Source organism: Ursus maritimus, unplaced genomic scaffold, assembly GCF_017311325.1.
Source record: "Ursus maritimus isolate PB19 unplaced genomic scaffold, ASM1731132v1 scaffold_7, whole genome shotgun sequence".
NCBI classification, from domain to species: domain Eukaryota; kingdom Metazoa; phylum Chordata; class Mammalia; order Carnivora; family Ursidae; genus Ursus; species Ursus maritimus.
In genome coordinates this window covers 46,981,580-47,001,676 of record NW_024426885.1, presented here as the reverse complement: position 1 = coordinate 47,001,676, position 20,097 = coordinate 46,981,580, and the positions used below count along the sequence as shown (strand labels likewise).

Below are 20,097 nucleotides of genomic sequence, written 5' to 3'. Positions count from 1 at the left end.
TGCAGAGGGCAGTGGTGAGCGCAAGAGGCCAGACATCCCTTGGGGCCTGGTCACCAGCTGCAACCACACAGGAAAGTGCCCCCCCCAACCCAGAGCCTCCCACCTCCCCCACCCTTCCCTCCCTGCACTTTCAATGCATGTGGCATTTTATTCTTTTTTTTTTTCTTCTTCTCCCGTTGAAGGTCTGTTCCTCTTTCCAGATGGGTCCCACCCAGGCGTATAACAGCCAATTCATGAACCAGCCCGGGCCGCGGGGGCCTGCCTCCATGGGGGGCAGCATGAACCCCGCAAGCATGGCGGCTGGCATGACACCCTCGGGGATGAGCGGCCCTCCCATGGGCATGAACCAGCCCCGGCCGCCCGGCATCAGCCCCTTTGGCACACACGGGCAGCGGATGCCCCAGCAGACCTACCCGGGCCCCCGGCCCCAGTCCCTTCCCATTCAGAGCATAAAGAGGCCATACCCGGGAGAGGTGAGTGTGACAGCAGACAGGTGGTGGCCAGGGTGGGAGGCGGGGAGGACCCAGGCCTTGAAAACAGAGGGGCTGTGGGCAGGACTTTGGAAGGGCAGGAACTGACCGGCGCCAAACCTGGACCAAAAGTCCGAGCCTTAGGACGGAGGAGTCAGGCTCCTGGCTTGGAGACCAGATCTGCCATTTCCCAGCTGGAAGTCCTTGATCAAGTCCTATCCCCTTCGGGAGTCTTGGTTTTTCATTTGTAAAAGACAATGCCAGTCCAGCCCACCTCCTAAGGGCTACTTGGGAGACATGGACGTGGGGCCGGACGGGAAGCACTTGGCCCGGGGCCGGTGTGGGCAACAGCAATGCGGGGAGCGTGGTGTTTTGTCTCGGCACAGACACTAGCCGGGTGACTTTGGTGAGGAGCGAAGGCTCCTTGGGTGCACGTGTCTCACCTGCCCACGAGGGCTTCTCACTGGCAAGAGTGAGAGAGGGAACAAAACCCTGCAGATTTCTAAAGGCTGTGCATGTCAGAGAAGTGATTGGAAGGCAGACAGCGTGCTTCTTAGGGCTCTTCTCTGCCAACTGTCAGCTGCTCTTCCGGGAGAAACGCTGCCTAATTGGCTGCCTGGCCAGCTCAGCCAAGGGAAAGGTGAAGATTTAAGGAAGTAAAACCCACACCTGTCCTCTGAATGGGGGTCACCTTCCTGGAAGCCTGTCTAAGCAGGAGTCCATAAGGAAGCGATGAACAGGGGGTATCCGGAATTCAGCATGAGGTCAGAGAAGGAGGACTTCCGGGAGGGGGTGTCATAGGGCCTTCAGTGAGCAATGGGAAACAGGTTGGCAGCAAGTGACCTATCTGGGTAAGGCTGCTGGTTCACCTGCAAAAGACACAGGGACCGTAGAATCCTAGCCCAGTGCGCATTCCTCAGGAAGCCTGCCTTGATTCCTTACCTAGGCAAAGCTTCTCACCGAGCAGTCTCCCCCACAGCTCTCTGCTTGCTGCCCATTCTCAGACGGGCTCCCCGCCCCATCCCCACCCCACTTGCCTCAGAACTGTGGCCTTCAGCTTGGTCTTGCAATGGGTTTAGAATCCAGAGCTTAAGTTTCTCGAAGGCCCGTGTGATTCCCTCAGCATTCTCCCTACCTCGGGCTTGGCCATTGTTGGAGGTGTCTTGAATCCAGAAGGGAGAGGTCAGGGACCTCCTCAAACACCCGGGAGCCTGGCTGAAGCCCGCACAGTCCTGGGTGGCACTGGTTCAGGGAGGCACCAGCCAGAGAAGGACGGTGACTCTCAAGGTCCTGGCTGTCCTTGGGGGGTGGGGTTCAAGCTCCTGGCCTCACTCTCACTCACAGCCCCCATGGGAGTTCTGGGCCCTCTTTCAGCCCCTGTGTGCTCAAGCTCGCAGCGTCCCTGCTGGCTGGGCTAGGCATGCATCTGCGGAGCCAGCCTCGGGGCTGCCAGCACCCCAGCAGGTGATCCCAGGAAAGGAAAGGCAGAGAAATTCCCAGTCATCGCTCCGGTGTCCACCTGCACCTGTGCCGTGCTCTGGCGAAGGCACACTCCAGAGGCCTTGAATTATTTCTACTAAATCATCCTCTTCAGAGAACGTGGATGCTGCCCGGCTACGGAATGCCTGCCGCTGGGCTGGGACACTGGTTGGTCACAGCCTGCATGGCCTGACCCCGTCTGGGAAGGCGGGCCTCACCCTGCAATGGCAAGCTTCTAGAATCTCTGAATCCTTGGAACGTTGGGGCAGGTGGCAGGTTGGCTGGTTCCGCACAGGACTCCGCTTTGGTGGCCTGATGGGCAGGCCCCCCGCTCTACTTGCACTCCTCTGGTGATGTGACGGGAACTACACCGTCACGCAGAGCAGCCGCCGTAAGGCCACAGTGTGAGTGGCAGAGTTCTTCAGCACTGACTCGGACACCTCCCATCTTCTGCTGCTTACCTCTGGATCCTTCTTTCATTTGTTGAGGGAGTATTTATGGAGGGTCTGCTCTTTGCCAGACGCTGGGACATAGCCGGAACCTCGAAGCCTAGGGCAAGAGATTTAAATAGATAAGGAGTTTCAACAGACCAGGAGAAGAAACGACTGACCTTGTAGGATGTCATGGCCTGGAGTGTTTGGGTGGCTGGTGGCCCTGAGGGTCACCTAATCTTACAGAGGAGGGAGGCAGCTGCAGGGTGGACATTGGCAGGTCACCTTGTAGATCTCCAAGGACAGGGGTCCTGCCCCTCCCTCGAGCTGTCTCCTCTTCTCTCTCCGTTGCCTGTCTTGAGAGTGTTCTGAAATCTCCGCAAGTCTGCTGCTCCCAACGTTTGCACACATGGCCCAGAACTGAACATCAGTGTGTGCTGTTCAGTGTGGCGTATGGGGCCAGGGCCTCCCATATGCAGCCTCCAAATGCAGGGGTTGAGGGGGTCACCTTTCTGGAAGCACATCCCGTTGTCTACATTCCCCTGCCACACACCAAGCGCTGGGAGAGACATAAAGGGGGTTTAGAATCGAGCCCCCCTCAATGGCATGAATGAGAGGCTCTGAAATGCCCTCATTTTGGGGGGCAGCGTACTTGGAGAAGACCGCTTCACAGGGAGGTGGCCCTCGAGCCAGACAGAACGTCGTGTCCCTGGATGTCAGGGTAGCCGGGGGTTCGGGCATCCTCTGGTGGCCCCTCTCTGGGTGGAGAAGGCAGTTCGTTGGTGGAAAACAGCAGGGACAAAGGTTAGGGGCCAGGGCACTCCTGGCCTTCTGGTGAGTGGCTTGGCTCTGCGACACTGACCACCTTTCTCCTCTCCTCTGTCTGCTGCCACAGCCCAACTATGGAAACCAGCAATACGGACCAAACAGCCAGTTCCCCACCCAGCCAGGCCAGTACCCCACCCCCAACCCCCCACGGCCGCTCACCTCTCCCAACTACCCGGGCCAGAGGATGCCCAGCCAGCCGAGCACCGGGCAGTACCCACCCCCCACGGTCAACATGGGGCAGTATTACAAGGTGAGTCCTACCACCCCACCGGCCCCTTGCTTCCTCACCACCTCATATCCCCATCCCCACCCCCACCCATGGCAGCTTGGTCCTGAAGTCACCAGGGGGCAGGCGGAAATTTCCGGATGTGTCCTCGCCCGCTGGGAGCCATGGCCAAGATGTCAGGCTGGCTTCTCTTGGTTCCTGTTGTCGTGGGTTGACAAGGATTTGCCCCTCCCCTTTTACTGTTTACAGCACACACCAGATGATCATAAAGGAAACATGTTTTTTTTTGGGGGGGGGGTTTGTTTTTTTTTTTTTTAAAGATTTTATTTATTTATTTGACACAGAGAGACAGCCAGCAAGAGAGGGAACACAAGCAGGGGGAATGGGAGAGGAAGAAGCAGGCTCCCAGCAGCGACATGAAATCACGGGCGTGGTGCTTATTGCTACGGAGTCTCTCTGGTTCTCACGGCTTAAGGGAGCCTCACCGGACCACGCCGTATTTCATCATTCCCTTCCTATCAGACGTTTACGTTGTTTTTGATTCTTCACTTTCGAAGTAACACCATGATGAATTTTTTCAGGCACATTTGCCAGGGAATCATGCTAACGTCCATGACCACCCACCACGGCTCCAACTTTTGCAGTCTAGGTGTTTCTAGTCTTGCAATTTCTTGCTATATTACTAGCTGTGGACAGGGAGACGAAATGCTGTCCCCGGGATGGAGGAGGGCGTGACCTGCTCCACCCCGGTCCCGCTCCGCACCCCAGCACTGGATGGGCCTCGTCAGCACCCCCTGTATCCTACTCCTGGCCAGTTTTCATATCGGGAGAGAAAGCAGGCTTCCGGTAGCTTTTCTGCCTGCCACTTTCACCTCATTGTGTGTCTTGCTTTAACAGCCAGAGCAATTTAATGGACAAAATAACACGTTCTCGGGAAGCAGCTACAGTAACTACAGCCAAGGGAACGTCAATAGGGTATGTTGCAGTGTTCATCTGAGTGCTAACCCACCTGTACTCGTGTGTCTAAGGGGCCTGGCCGTTCCCACTGCAGGCCCATGTGGGGGTGCACTTCGGGTCGTCAGCTCTGGAGTACGGTGCTGCTCAGACAGAATCCACAGGTCCAGGCAGGTGGGCCAAGGAGGAGTAAGGACTAAGAGCAGAAGGGAGAGGGGCTCCTAGGGAGCCAACTTCCCGGGGTGCTGCAGGCCCAGCTCCATCTGAGGACCCCGCTGGGCTAGGGGTGGAGAGTGTAGCCCAGAGTGATGATGTAGGCGGTCAGAGACCTGAGTGCTGGCCGGGATGGAAAGATTCCCACAGGGGGACTGGCTTTCCTCCCTTGGGGGAGCAGGGACCATAGCCTCAGGATTACAGGGTGGGTAGGGTGTATGTCCATAGCCATAGTGCCTCCTATCCCTCTGACCCCATAACCTATGTGTGGCTTCTCTTTCCCTCCAGCCTCCCAGGCCAGTTCCTGTGGCAAATTACCCCCACTCACCTGTTCCAGGGAATCCCACGCCCCCCATGACCCCCGGGAGCAGCATCCCCCCGTACCTGTCCCCCAGCCAAGACGTTAAGCCACCCTTTCCACCTGACATCAAGCCAAATATGAGCGCTCTGCCGCCACCCCCAGGTGAGTGCCCTATGTCCTACCTCTGTCTGGCCAGCTCCACCTAGGGCCCTGCAGTGGCCTGGAGCCAGGGGGCTTGGAAGTTGGACTGCCTGTGGGGGTGGGGCATGTGGAAAGAGCGGGAGGGCTTGGAAGCAGATAAGCCACACCCACAAGGGAAATTTGGGGTGGAACTGGGCTGCCAACAGCCCTGAGCCGCTGGAGGTTGGGAGCAAAAGTAGCTTCCAGCCCTGGAGAACTGGGCGGAGGAGCCTGGGGCTTCCAGAGTAGGGGGTATATGGGGTCAGAGGGGAGTAGAGCCAGGATGAATGGGACATGGGACCCAGGGATGGTGGGCCTGGGGTGGGGTGGACTGACAGAAGCAAGGGGCTCTCTGGCTCTCTGCTGTGCCTATAGCCCAGCTTCTGGGGCCCTGTTTACACACTCAACTGCATGGTCCCACGAGCATGCAGCTACGAGTGCACAGCACGTGGGGAGCGAGCTCCACCCATAGCCCCGGAGCCCATGCTTCTGTGTGCCCATGGTGGCCACGGGCATGCGACTCATCCAGCTCCCTCCCTGCCCAGCCAACCACAACGATGAGCTGCGGCTCACGTTCCCGGTGCGGGATGGCGTGGTGCTGGAGCCCTTCCGCCTCGAGCACAACCTAGCCGTCAGCAACCATGTCTTTCACCTGCGGCCCACGGTCCACCAGACACTGATGTGGAGGTGAGTGTCATGCTGGGGGCACAGGCCCAAGCTGGGTGGGGGAGGCCTCTGGTGGTGACCTCCCTGGCCTAGGCATTGCCCTGAGCACGTAGGAGCAGCACCTGCCCACTGCCTCACCTGTTCGGCATCATTGACTGGGCCCTGCTCTGGGCAGGGTTTGGGGGATGTCGTGGGGAACCTGCAGGCAGGCCGGCCTTGGCAGGTATAGTGGCCCAAGGGCAGGGAGCAGCTTTCACTCACTGTAGTCCTGAGGGCGGGGTCAGGGATGACCTCCCAGAAGACAATGTGGCTAGCTCAGACCCAAAAGCCAGTAAGGCAGCCAGGAGGGACCCTGAGCTGGCAGGAGGAACTTGAACGTGGCTTGTTGTGGCTAGAGCAAGAACGTAGAGGGATGAGTCTGGGCTGGGCAGGACCAACAAGCCCTCCAGGTTGCCAGCGGCTGGCCACTGAGCCAGGCCGCTGCTCAGACATCACGACACACCACAGGACAAGGGCTGGAGGTCCCTGGCTGGGCCAGGCCCTGTGTTCTCTACCTTCTACACCCAACCTGCCTTGATCTTGTCAGTGGGCAAGGCTTTTCCCATTGACCCTGAGGCGAGATAAGTCGATTAGCCTGGGGGGAGTTCTCACAGCAAGCGACAGAGCTGGGACTCGGTCCCAGTTCTCTTGGATGCCAGAACCCGTTGGTGTCTCCACCCTCTGTCCTTCCTCCTCAGGCAGGACCCACACTGCCCTGCCACCACTGTGACCAGAGTCTCTCAGCCGCCCAATGGGCACCCAAAAGGCACAAGATGGCTTACAAGCTCAGTGCCTTGACCACACCAAGCGGGCTTCAGTGGGGTCTGCAGACAGAGCTGGGGTGGGGGGAAGGGCACAGGTGCTCAGGCAGGAGGGTGGAGAGGCGCGGGGTGGGGGTGTCCCTGCTCACCCGTCCCTCCTTACCTGAGTGCTTTCGCCTGGGAGGTGTCCCTTGGCCCTGGCCTGCTTGGTTTCCACATGTACGTGGTCACTGCTGGGCTCACGAGGGTCTCCTTCCATGCTGTGTCTTAGGTGCCCCTCTGGGCAGGGAACTGAACCAGACATGGCCCAGGCCCGGGTGATTCTCCCAACTGAAGTCTGGGTTGGACATAATCAGCCTTCCGGCTGGTCTTGTCACATTAGTGTCTGTCCTTTTTGTCCGTCTGTCTCTGTCCTGGGAGAGCAGCGGTCACCCTGTAGGGAGGGGTCCGGAGGAGACCGGCAGAGCTGTGGGGTGTGGCTGGAGTGAACAGCGTGGGGGAGTTTGGGTTGTTGGGACGGGTTTTGACTGGGGATGTGGGCAGGGGGCCGTCCAGGGTGGGAGAGGAGAGTGCGGGGAAGCAGGGGCAGCCGTCGCAGCTGAGGACTGGGGCCGTGGCGAGGTGGAGGCACGCTGCCTGGCCGCGTGTCACCGAGGCCGTGCCGTCTGAGCCCCGCCCCGCCCCTCAGGTCTGACCTGGAGCTGCAGTTCAAGTGCTACCACCACGAGGACCGGCAGATGAACACCAACTGGCCGGCGTCCGTGCAGGTCAGCGTGAACGCCACGCCCCTCACCATCGAGCGCGGCGACAACAAGACCTCCCACAAGCCCCTGCACCTCAAGCATGTTTGCCAGCCGGGCCGCAACACCATCCAGATCACTGTCACGGCCTGCTGCTGCGTGAGTGTGCGGGAGGGGGCGGGCCGAGGGCGTGGCGTGGGGAGCCCCGGGGCGCTCCAGTCCGCAGCCCTGTCCTTGCGGCTCTGGCCCCGTCCCCATAGCCACTGAAGGGACCTTTCAGAAACGTGCGTCCACACACGTACGGTGGTGCCCCGGGGCTGTGGGATAACCTTCAGAGCCACCACCGTGCTCTGGCCATAGATGTGGCCTTTTCCACTCTCACACCACAGGCCCCATGCAGTCCGCACACCTACCTGCACTTCCTCCCGCGGGCCCTTCCTCCTGGACACCTCCCGTGCCCTCCACCATCTTCCACTGGTGAAGGTCTCTGTGCCTCGAAGCCGGGCGCTGTTCTGGCTTCACTCACAAGAAATTTTATATTCTGATCACCTTTTGACCCAGACCCAACTCCATCAAGTCTGGAGTTAACTTTCTCCCTTCTTCACCCAACCCTGGTATCTTAGAATCGTGTGTGTATATGTCCCTCCGATCTGTGACCTGCTCTGGGACCACATCTGAGCCACTCTCCTATCCCCCCAGAGATCAGGGCCTGGCACACAGCTTGCCCAGGGACCTGTGTGGGAGTAGATTGCCAGTCCCGCTCTGCTGGCCCCGGTGGGGGACAAGGAGAAGGAAAATCACTGATCCTGCCCTTAGGAGCATAGGGACACCAAGGCTACCTAGAGTCGGGAGTCACAGGATGGGGAGTGCTGTCAGAATGAAAAGCCTGTACAATCCTGGAAGGCTTCCTGGAGAAGTGAAAACAGGGATGACACCCTCTGGCAGGAAGGGTTGAGGATACATAATGGGGAGCAGTGCTGGGCGAGGTTAGGAAGTGAGGCCAGCTCCAGTCCTGATGCCAGGTGTCCCGTAACCTCATGCCAGGGGTGTTTCAGTGTGGCCAGGCAGCTGTCCCAGGTGGTGACCCCTGCCTGGGTCTCCAGGCTCACAGGTCCCAGGACACATCCTGGGGTCTCAAGGGCCCCTCTTCTAGAGTGGCATCACTATGGATCGTGGGCCCTTTCCTGAGCTTGGCCTTCAAAGGGGGCCTTCGGGCACACGTGGGGCCGGCCGTGGGGGCACCGCAGGGCGGGGGCTGAGCACACACTCTTTCCCGGCAGTCCCACCTCTTCGTGCTGCAGCTGGTCCACCGGCCCTCCGTGCGCTCCGTGCTGCAAGGCCTCCTCAAGAAACGTCTCCTGCCTGCAGAGCACTGTATCACAAAAAGTGAGTGTGGGCGCGGGGAGGGAGAGCCGGCCCCAGCCCGTGCTCAGCGTCCGTCCATGCTCGTCATGTGCCAGGACCAACCTTGGGCTCCGTGCACAAACCCCGGGGCCCGAGTGTCCCTTGGCCCCAGTCCCCACCCCCAATTCATGTCCCTCCCTCCGGAGCTGTGGGGACAATCAGATGAGCATGGCCTGTGAGACCTGCCTAGCCTAGACGAGCTGGCTCCCAGCACAGGGTGTGAGGCAAATTAAAAGGAAACACCATAGTGTAGACAGGACAGGCAGGCTTCCTGGAAGAGGTGATCACCTAGAAAATCACTTCTAGAAACTGGGCAGAGGGGATCTTCAGCAGAAGGGGGGGCCGGGGGTGGTTTCTTAACTGGCCTCCCCACCTGGACAGCTCGTGGCTAAACTAGAGAGAGGGACTTGGCCCAGAGCCCAGTCCTTTGGAGGAAATACCCAGGTCATTAGCGAGGGACGCCATGCAGGGAGGGGCCCCACAGCCCCTCCCTGTGACTGTGCTGCTTCACATGACCTCCCGAGCCCCCGGTTCCCACCAGGTGCTTGTCCGTTCCCATTCCCACCCTTGCAGAAGTGAGTGCAAGAGCGCCTGACCCAGAAAATCAGTGGGCAGTGCCAGACTGGGTTTCTGCACGTGTGGTAGGAAGTGCCCCTTCCTGATGAAAGCGGGCCTCTTCTGCAGAGACTGGGGAGCTGCCATGGTGACCTCTAGGGACACATGCCTCCCGCACATCACCCATGGGGGCTGCCGTTCCGGAGTGCTGGGTGGCCCAGGGCACCCGGAGGGCCAAGCTCCCCTGTGATCAGGCCGGGGTGCGCCAGTTATTCCTGGGGCCTCCCAGTGTCTTCGGGGCAGTGGAGAAGCGGCCGGGGGCGGGGGCGGTGTTTGAGCCCCAGCAGGGAGTGCCACCTGTGCGGGACAGCCCTGTCCTCTGCACCCACCTGTGCCTCCTGCCCCACAGTCAAGCGGAATTTCAGCAGCGTGGCTGCCTCGTCGGGCAACACGACCCTCAACGGGGAGGATGGCGTGGAGCAGACGGCCATCAAGGTGTCTCTGAAGTGCCCCATCACATTCCGGCGCATCCAGCTGCCTGCTCGAGGCCACGACTGCAAGCATGTCCAGGTGAGTGGTCCCGGCGGCAGCGGCTCCGGGGGAGTGGGGGGGGGGTGTCCAGCTGGGACGCGGAGGGGCAGGCCGAGGGGCCAGCGGGGTCTGGCTCTGATCCCCGGGGCGCTCTGTGGCCATCAGAAGCCGATCGTACTCACCCACCCCAGCCATCATTTGTCCTTGGGGCAGCTTCTCTACGTGCCCAGGGCTTGGTTCCCAGAGGACCGCAGAACCCACTTAGACAGTCCCCGTCCTGACAGATGTCGGGTGCCAGCTGGAAGTCCTGCACACACGGCCACAGCTGGTTTGGAGCCCAAGAGTAGGGACACCTCTGCCTGATCACGGCTGTGTCCTGGGACCTTACCCCCAGCAGGTGCTTAGGAAGTGGCCAGGGTTGCTTCCGTAGAGCACTGTGCAAATGTGGGCAGCCTGGGTGGGTGGGATTCCCTGTGGGGGGTACTGCTCAGGAAGGAATCCCAGAAGAGGGTGCAAGAAGGCATCCCTGTGGAGGCTGGGGGCCAGGCCAGGCGAGCCCTCAGCCCCACCCTCCCGTATAGGGAGCAGGTCTAGAGAGCTTCCCTCTGGGAAAACAGTGTGGGCACAAAGAGTTTGGGCTCTCGATTTGTCTGACACACGTTGACTAACTGGACTGGATGTGTTCTCGGTGCCAGGGCTGGGCTGACGGGGCGGATGGCGTCCACACTGCCCCCGGCCTCCATGAGAGGGGCCATCACGTGTCAGGGTCAGTGATGGGCACCGTTGGGCGCCGCGAGATGGCCACCCACAACCCCGCAGCCCCAGTCTCTCCCAGCACGCCTCTCTGTCCCCTCTGGGAGACCTTCATGAGGGTCCCGGAGGCAGTGGCACTTACATTCTCTGCATCTTCTCATCTGTCCGTCTGTCTGCCTGTCTCCTGGCCTCTGCAGTGCTTCGACCTGGAGTCGTACCTGCAGCTGAATTGCGAGAGAGGGACCTGGAGGTGTCCTGTGTGCAAGTGAGTAGAAGCCGCCCCGGCGGGTGGCTCCCCACCCAGCGGAGAAGGGGAGGAGCTCCCCAGCCTCCCTCTGGCCCTGCTGTCCGGGGCGCAGCTGCCTGCACCTGCCCTAAAAGCAAAGCAGGGAACCCCGACACGGCAGAGGTGCTCAGAGCACCTGAGTGGGCAGTGGGCAGTCCTCTTGTCTCCAGCTGTCACAGGGCAGCTGCCTCCTGTCACCGTGTCCCGTAGGAACCGGCAGCAGAGGCAGAGCTCTTCGACACAGTGGGGAGGGCTGGGCTCTGCTCCTACTCTCCAGGGTGCAAGAGCAAAGGCAAGCCCCCCTCTTTTTTTTTTTTTTTTTTCCCAGTAAAACCGCTCTGCTTGAGGGCCTGGAGGTGGATCAGTACATGTGGGGTATCCTGAACGCCATCCAACAGTGAGTAGGCCTCCCCGGCTAGGGCCCTGTGTGGGGGGTGGCAGGGTGCTGGCCTGATAGGATAACGTGAGCACGGGGATGCTCCTGATACCCGCTCGCTCTCCAGGCTGGCAGAGAGCTCGCCTGCTCCAGCTCTCACTTCCCAGTGACTCTGCCTCAGGGACTTCTCTACCTGGGGGCAAATGAACTTTCCAGAAAGGACCAAACTCAGCCAGAGCAAGACAGTGCTCCAGACAGCAACTCCTTGGGTGGGAGGCCTTGGGACCAGCTACCCTGTGCCCAGCCAGCCACTTGCTTTTCCTTGCCTTAGTCTCCCCGTAAAATCCCTCACACCTCTGTCCTGTGCAGAGCGTGGCGAAAATGGGGACGGGAGCCTGGGCAGAGACATGTCACTGCGTGTCGGAGCTGGAGGCTCAGGACCTCACTTCTGTCCCCTTCCTTCTCCCAGCTCCGAGTTTGAAGAGGTCACCATCGACCCCACGTGCAGCTGGCGGCCAGTCCCCATCAAGTCAGACCTGCACATTAAAGATGACCCAGATGGCATCCCCTCCAAGCGGTTCAAGACCATGAGTCCCAGCCAGATGATCCTGCCCAACGTCATGGAAATGATCGCAGCCCTGGGCCCTGGCCCGTCCCCCTACCCACTCCCGCCTCCACCGGGGGGCACCAGCTCCAACGACTACAGCAACCAAGGTGGGTGATACTGGACAAGGAGGGGGAGAGGAGGCCCAGCAGGGGCCCAGGATTTCTGGGCTCACGTTGGCAGGTGCAGGGGGGTTGTGGTAACGTATACCCCCAAAACACAACCCAGGTCACTGGACTTGGGGGTACGGTGGCCCATTCAACACCGTCCTCCTCTCCTTTGCCGCCTGGTTCCATCCAGTCCTGTGGGTCAGCACCCAGCTGGGAAGGCCTGAGTGAAGAGCTGCCCCATGGGCCAGCCTCCTGCTTCTCCCACGCTGCCCTGCCCGCCTCCCCAAGCTCCAGGGGACAGACCACTCCTTGACTTCTTTGGAGCCTGCTTTGCTGGGGTCGCTAACATCTGTGTTGTCCTGTCCCCACAACACTCCCATCCTTCCAGGGGCAGAGTTTAGGGGCCTGGAGCTCCAGTCTTTGGCCACCAAGGTCACCGTCACTACCTCTCACTCTCCCTGCCGCCCAGACCAAGCTGTACCCTACTGCCCTGGGTTCCTAGAAAGTTCCCAGCCCCCTTAAACACGGGGCATGGCAGCTCCTCACAGGATCCGGGCTCCCGGATGATTAGAGGCCCGGAGAGGTGAATCCACATAGCAGGGTCCCACAGCGTGCAGAGGACCCCTCTTTCCAGCATGCTGGCCTTGCTATGGCCGTGCAGTGGAAGGAGCTGTGGCCAGGGAAGCCAGACAGCTGACTTCTCTGGAATCTGACGCAGCTTTCTTTGCAGGCTGGGCAGTTCCTGACTTCCCACTCTGGGCCAGGGTCTATCCATCGAGGAGGTGGAAGCTCGTGGGGGCAGTGGGATACCGGTCTGGGGGTCTAGCTCAGCAGATCCTGTGGAAGGCTCGGACTTGGGCCTCGTCCTGCCTACCCTCCCCCGACCTCAGAAGCCTGGCCTACCCCTTGCTCGAGCTCTGCCCCCATAACTGTAAAACAGCTCGTGTCCTGGGGTGCTAAGGCCCACCAGAAAAGGCCGCATCACTGCCCTGTCATACAGCCCAGAGGTCTGAGGCCACAGGAGCTGACTCCAGCCAAAGGGGGCAGGACTCAGATCTTAATTTACATATCCCCCCCCCTCCCCGCCATCTTTCCTCTGGAGTAACACTGCCCCGCTGCCGTCTTGTTCCCTCCCCAGGCAACAACTACCAGGGCCACGGCAACTTTGACTTCCCCCATGGAAACCCTGGTGGCACGTCCATGAACGACTTCATGCACGGGCCCCCCCAGCTCTCCCACCCCCCGGACATGCCCAACAACATGGCCGCCCTCGAGAAACCCCTCAGCCACCCCATGCAGGAAACTGTGAGTACCTCTTTCTCACCCTGACCTTCCCCCGGTCCCCAACCCCTTCGCCCCCATCCTCTGTGTGGGACTGATGGGAGCAGAGAGCTCCCCGAGGACCTTTCTGATGTGTGCCTAGTTCTCTCCCAGGCAAAGAGGAGGACTGAGAATGAGAATGGGTCTGGGGGTGCTCAGAGGGAGGGAGCAGCCTGACCCAGGCTGGGTCGTGACCCATTGCCATCCTCGGACTTGGCTGTTCACTCAGGACACTGGATTCTCAGCTGGGGGAAGCTGTAGGCTCCTGTTTGCGCGTACCACGCATACACGTGTCCACCTTGCATGTGTTCCCACCACGCCCCTGCACACACCAGCCCCCCACCCCGCACCCTCTCTCCCTGACTTACACACACTCTTCTGCGGACTAACTGTAGCCCCAGCCATCTAGAATTTTGTCTCAGACCCAGGCACTTGCTCCCCAGGGGTCTGAATCTTTAGGGTTTCACCACCTCCTGCAGGAAGAAATGCTGGCAATTCTGTTTAGCCTGAGAAAATTCCCTTCTTGTCCTGTGTCCCATGTTAACACTCACCCACCAGTGGTAAGAGGCCCGGCCACCCCCCAGGTCCTCAATAGTGAGCACTGCATGGTTCTGTTCAACTTCACAGACATTTCTTGGGCCGGTGCCCCAGGCCAGGCCTTGCACCCAGTGTGAGCAAGACAGACACAGGCCTTGTGCCAATGGGGCGAAAGTTCTGGCAGTGCTCGGACAGAGGGAGTTGGGGTTTTGGGAACATGGAGGCCTGAGGGCTGAAGTCAGGCCCCAGTCATCTTGGACGTCCCTGGTCTCTCCCCTTAGCAGGAGGGATGGTCACAGCAGGCCTGGCAGTGGGGGTGGGTGGGCCTACACCAGAGGACGAGGCTCCGGGCCCTCTCATCTTCCACCATGTGGCCTGGGAGGAAGGGCCCCTGGATGGTATTGTGTTGCATACGGAGTTGGTCCTGCCAGAAGCCGTCTTGTGGGCCAGAGCCACGGATTCTCAGCAGGAGTGACTGTTAACTGGAAGCTAACAGGGTGAGGGCAGTGTAGCAACTTTCCTCTGGAACTCCAGAATCCACCCCAGACATAGCTGCTGTCACAGGGCTTCTGACTTCTGGGGGCCTCTCTCCTAGGCCCCCTTCCTCAGCATTCCATGCCCGAGTCACCCAAATCGCACTCCACACACACTCGCGTGTCACACACCCTGACTCACGGTTCTCAGTTCTGGAAAACGTCAACGGGAGGCCACGTCCTTCTGGGTCCAACAAGGCTTTCTCCTGCCTTCTTAGCCGGCCCACCTGGGGTCTTTGCAAAGGGACCTAAGCCCTTAGGTGACTTCACAGGCCCCCCCCCCAAGATGCTCCCCAGATAGGCGCTGTCTTTCCCCATGTCTGGGCTTTCACTAGCCGGCAGCTGGACCCAGAAGGACAGCCGTGCAAGAGGGACGGTGCAGTCACAGATTCACCGCCCTACACCAGAGCAGCCTGGCCCTGGCCGAGCACCCGCCAGGAAGGACACCCCCGCGCGGGGACTGGCGGAAAGGCTCCAGTCAAGTGTTGGTTCGCCAGAGGACCCTCCCTTGCAGGAGAGGTGGCAGGTTGACCAGCAGGTCCCATAGAGCACCTGCCCCTCTGGACCCTGGGACATTCCAGCAAGTTGTCAGGGCCAAGGCACACAACTGTGTCAGCAGATCCGGGGACTGTCTGTCCTGGTCTGGGCTGCTCCAGGAGTGTGGGGCCACTCCCTGCCCCCCAGAGTGGGCACTGCGGGGCACCCACAGGCATGGGTGGGGGGTCACAAGCTGGCCTCATACTGACAGTTGTGGTGGCCATCCTTCCCGCCTCTCTCGGTCCTTCTTACCTCGTGTTCATCCCCCGCACAGTCCCACAGTCCTGCAGTCAGGTCCCAGCTTGGAGGGGCTCGCTGAACCGAGCCCACCACAAGGCTGGGAGCAGCTTCAGGAGAAACAGGAAGAGGAACTAGGGTCTGGAGCTGAGGCTGCCGTTTCCAAACCCATGAAGGAAAACAAAATGTCATGTGGCCTGGACGATGGGGTGGGTAGGAAGGTACAAAAAGACCCAGGAGACCCATGCTCATCGGCGGCCTGGCAAGTCAGTCTCTCCTCGACAAGTGTAGTGCAAGCAGGGTGGGGGCAACCTGTCGGGGCCCTGGCAGTGGGCCGAGGGTGTGGACTTGCGTGCCAGGATCGAGCCTGTGAGGGGAGGCTGCCTGGGACAGCACACAGGCCAGTGGGGAAGTTTAAGTGTCACCCAGCGTATGGCCCCTGGCCAGACACAGCCCCGTGTTCCAGTGCATAGGCACATGGCAGAGCACGGGCCCTCTGGTTTGTCAGGGAAGTGCCACCTGCCCCAGCCTCAGCAAGGCACCCACCTCCCCTCCCCCGACTCAGTGAGCCCTCGGGCCCAGGGCAGGGCCTGGAGGGGACTGCCTTCCTCAGCTCCTGGCGCTGCAGCCTATTGCCGCCTAGGTGGGTGACCAACAGGAAGGGTCTGGCATTGCAGAGAAGCCCCCCGGCTCTACTCCTCCGGCTTGGGTTCAATTCCACCCTGCCCCAGGCAGCAGGCAGGGCTCATCCTGAGGTGCCCGCCCCTGCCACCTGGGGCTCTCGGAAGGAACCTCTGTGTCCAGCATCACCCACCGCCCAGGGCCCATGGCGGGGCGCAGACCCCTCCTGAGCTGCACGCCTGCCCATGCTGTCTGTCCGTGTCTGCTCTCCGCTGCCCTGGCCCGCAGGGGGTCCTGCACCACGCTGCCAGCAGCACCCTTCCCGCCTCCCCGCTCCCTGGAAACATGCCCATTTTGCTTCTCCATTCTGCCGTTGCTGTTCCTTGTGGTGATGGGATCCGGGCCGCAGAGGCGGAAGGGCTTGCCGGGGCCTGGACCCCGCTCTCAGCGTCTGCTTGTCTCAGAGCCCCTGGCCGCCTCCCTCCCAGACCCACACGGCCTCAGAGGCCCCCTCCCCGCCTCCCCCTCCACAGCCTCCCTGACTGGCAGTTTGGGGGGAGGACTTATGTTTGTTTGTTTCTCTGCAAAACAACAACAACAAAGCATTGAGCTTCGTGAGGGGGTGGCTTTGTTTTGAGGGTTTGTTATTTTCCTGGTTTTGTTTGGTTTTCATTTCTCCAGGCATCTCGTCGCTGTACCTCGTCACCTCACATTTCTTTTCTCCTGCTCTCTCCTCCTCCACAGATGCCACACGCTGGCAGTTCTGACCAGCCCCATCCCTCCATACAACAAGGTTTGCACGTCCCACACCCCAGCAGCCAGTCAGGGCCTCCATTACATCACAGTGGGGCTCCTCCTCCTCCTTCCCAGCCTCCCCGGCAACCGCCACAGGCCGCTCCCAGCAACCATCCACACAGCGACCTGACCTTTAACCCCTCCTCAGCCTTAGAGGGTCAGGCCGGAGCACAGGGAGCATCTGACATGCCGGAGCCTTCGCTGGATGTAAGTTGGGGTCACCACTGGCCTTGGCCTGGGGCTAGGCCTGGTGCCGGGTCCTGCCCAAGAGCAGGGGTGGGTGTTGAGGGCTCAAGGCCCAGGGTGGAGGAGGTGCAGCTATGAGGGGGTGGGTGGGTGGTGGGTGGGCCTAGCCAGCCTGCCTCCCCTGGCTCTAGAACCAGGGAAACCCCCAACAGGGAGGCCTCCCCGAGGGTACCAGCATCCTTTCCCTGACCTTGCCGGCACCTGCCCTCTGGTCCCCTCTGCCACAGCCCTGCAGCGCCACCCTGCCCCGCCCCACCTTCCCCCCAGGCCCTCACAGAGTCCCCCCTGGGGCAGGGTTCTGGAGGAAGCCCAGGAAGGCCCCTGCCCTTCTTCCGACCCCCTCCCCGTACCCCGTCCCCAACATCAAGCTTGCCATCTGCGTGTCTGCCACACTCTGGCCTGAGGCAGGAGAGGGGCTGGAGTGACAGGGTCCCTCTGTCTGTCTCGCTGGTGTGTGTCTGTGTCCAGTTTCCTGTCCGTGCGTCGTCCATGCCCTGTGCTTCTGCTTGCTCCATCGCTCACTCTGAGAAAGGACCAGCCTCGGGTCTTGCCAGGGTTCCAGGGGCAGAAGTGGGTGACTGAGATTCAGGGGTCTCCCACGTTGAGACCCGAATGGTCTGGAAAGTGGGGTGGAAGGAGGCTCCGTGTGGTGGGGGCTGGGCGGCTGGCTAGGGTTGGCCAGGAAGGGAGGCAGCAGCTGCCCCTCCCCTCCCACCCCACACCCCTGGGCTGTAGATTCCCAGAGAGGAATCTGCTCCCTCCTCAGCCACTCCCGGCTGCCCGCCCCAGCCCCACTGTCACCCTCAACCCCAGCAGCATCCGTCTTTATGGTGAATGGGGTTTATTCAGCGGTGCGGCCATCTTGGATTCTCAGCCAGCTCCCCTCCTCAGACCAGGCCAGCGGGGGTGCTTATAGGTGCATGAGGATCCCCATTGTGACAAAAAGCCTCCAGGGGCCTCACAATGGAGGGTAAGGACAGTGTGCAGCCTTGGCCCCAGGGCCGCAGGGAAGGACGGTGCTATGCTGCCCTCCAGTCGTAGGCTCACCAGGGAGCAGTGAGCTCTTGAAGGGAGGTCCAGGGTGGCGAGAGAGCTATGGGCACCACGCGGCCTTACGTGCAAAGCCACACGGTTTCGACTGGGAGACCCTCGTGACCCACACCCCCTCTGGGCAGAGTCTTCGGGCCGGAGGCACACTGGGATCAAGAGAAGGCCCCTTGACCTGCTATGAGCCTTGCCAGCTGGTAGGCCAAGGCCCCCCACCACCACGCTGGAAGTAAGCACAGGTGTGCCGCAGACTAGCACAGTGGCCTGGGTGCCTTTGAGGACAGCCGGCACGGTTAGCTTCCCCTGTTGGGCCAGGACTCCGGGCAGCAGCTAGAGGGCACGTGCCCCCGCAGTCCTCACCCTGGGCCATCCCAGCCCCTCAGCTGACACCTCATGTGGGCTTCTGTACTTCTTTTCCAGCTCCTTCCAGAACTCACAAATCCCGATGAGCTCCTCTCGTACCTGGATCCCCCTGACCTGCCGAGCAATAGTAACGATGACCTCCTGTCTCTCTTTGAGAACAACTGAAGCCCACCCCTCCATTGGGGCCATCCCTCCCCACTCTGCCTCCTTCCCCATCTGTCCCCCACACACTTTACCACTGGGAGCCCATGCCCTCAGACCGCCCCTGCTGCGGCCTTCTCAGAGCGGAGGGGCGGGAGGGTGCACTGTGAAGGCTGTGTGGGTCTGGTGCCCCTGAAGATGACCCTCGCGGTGGGGAACCGGCCCGGCGAGAGGGCACACGCTGACGAAGGCATCCGGTCCCTCTGTGTGTGCTGATTCCAAACGACCCTCCAGTGCCCCTGAGGTTCTTCCGGTTTCTAAACTGTAATCCTGCCTCCCTGCTTCCTGGCCCAGAGCCTCCTTCAAGTGACTGTGAGCCTGAGAGAGGGGCACCCCGAGACCCAGGCAGGCCCCACCCCCCAACCTTGGAGGAACAGTGACGGTTGGCGGCAGTGAGAACGGCCCACCCACCACCACCACCACCACCCACCACAGAAAAGCACAAACCTCTGGGAAAGAGAACTCTCTCAGGGGCCAAGGTCGTCACTTTGACCCCTGACCTCTAAGCCAAGATACCCTGTAAAAACACTCCTCTCTCAGAAAGCAGAGAAAAAGGACAAGATTCTGTGTTTGAGAGAGGGTGTGCCATTCCTGCTTGGGGACTGGTGGGAAAGGGGGTCAGGGCCTCCTCAAGAGCCAGGACAACACAGCTGGCCCCACGACCTCTGGACTCAGGCCGCGGAGGGAGGGGGGGCGCCCTGGCCTCCAGGGGCGGGGGCGCGGACAGAGAGAGAGTACCCAGCCGAAATTATTGTGCCCTTAGTTGGGGGGCAGGGGGATGCCGCCAGCCAGAGTCGGATAGGAACGGCAACTTACAACTTTGCTCCAAGCCACTCCCTGTTTTTAAATGACAATTTAATTAAGCTACGAAGTCATCTGAGAAAAGGGACGGTGGACTTGGACGGCAAGCAAACCATTTCTCTCCATGCGTCCTGTTTCCTTCCTCCCACCCCCACCCACCTCTCCCAGACTGTTACATGGGACACCCGCTTCCCTCTGTCCCTGTTCTCCCTTGTCCACCCTGCCAGCCGGGGGTGCCGGTGGAGAGGCAGGGGAGGCGCGGGCTCGGGCGCCTGCGTAGCCTTGGCAGCAGGCACCCCGGGCGTTGGCGTCTCTCCGGCCCGGCTGCCCCGTCTGTCCCTGTGCTCCAGGCTGCCCCGGCTGCACCCCAGTCCGTCACCACACGTGCCGGAATGTGCCCGCCAGCATCCCGTGGTGTTTCCGTGCCGCGCTTGGCTGCCGGCCTCTCTCTCCCTCTGTGTCCCTCTGCCCTGCAAAGCTGCCCACACTCCTGCTCGCTCGAGCAGAAGCAGCCTCTGGTTTTCCCTCCACTGCTTCGCTCCATCCGGCTTACTGCTCTTGGAGTCTCCTGGGGAGCTTGTGTGGGTGTCCGTTTGTTTGGGGGGTCCTCTGTGCCCCCACCTAAGCCGCATGGCCTGTGATGCTGCTGGGCCGTCGGGTCACTTGGGTCACGTCTGTGAATTCGTTGCGCCCCCTCCCTGCTGCTGCCTGGGGCCTCCTGCTTTCCGTCCACTGTCCCGTGTTCTCAATCTCCGTGTCCCCCCCTTCCCCCCTCCCCGTGGCGGGTGGTCCCCAGCACTCCTCTGGATTTGACCGGAACGGTGGCCCCAGCTGTTGGTTTTCCAGTCACTCTACCAGACAGCCGGCACAAGGTTCTCTGTAGGAAAGCTGCCATGATCCCCGCCCCCTTTTCCTTTGTCCCGTTGTCGAGGTTTTTTCAGACAGTGTGGTG

At 60.9% G+C, this 20,097-nt stretch overlaps 1 protein-coding gene across 8 annotated transcripts in view; it reads left to right on the top strand.

Annotated features, from left to right (window-relative positions):
• Positions 1-20,091, top strand: part of ZMIZ1 (zinc finger MIZ-type containing 1) — a 231,424-nt gene extending 211,333 nt beyond the window's left edge. For 5 of the 8 annotated variants that reach the window (XM_040624275.1, XM_040624274.1, XM_040624271.1 and 2 more), the window contains 13 exons: positions 183-473; positions 3,276-3,458; positions 4,332-4,409; positions 4,890-5,064; positions 5,628-5,769; positions 7,237-7,447; positions 8,569-8,674; positions 9,657-9,817; positions 10,729-10,796; positions 11,146-11,214; positions 11,663-11,907; positions 13,046-13,212; positions 16,437-18,193. In XM_040624275.1, coding sequence (XP_040480209.1) covers positions 183-473; positions 3,276-3,458; positions 4,332-4,409; positions 4,890-5,064; positions 5,628-5,769; positions 7,237-7,447; positions 8,569-8,674; positions 9,657-9,817; positions 10,729-10,796; positions 11,146-11,214; positions 11,663-11,907; positions 13,046-13,212; positions 16,437-16,811 — 2,271 coding nt within the window. In that variant the 3' untranslated portion in view covers positions 16,812-18,193. The other 3 variants (XM_040624277.1, XM_040624276.1, XM_040624273.1) reach the window with 3 other exon arrangements.
• The last annotated feature ends 6 nt before the right edge of the window (positions 20,092-20,097 follow it).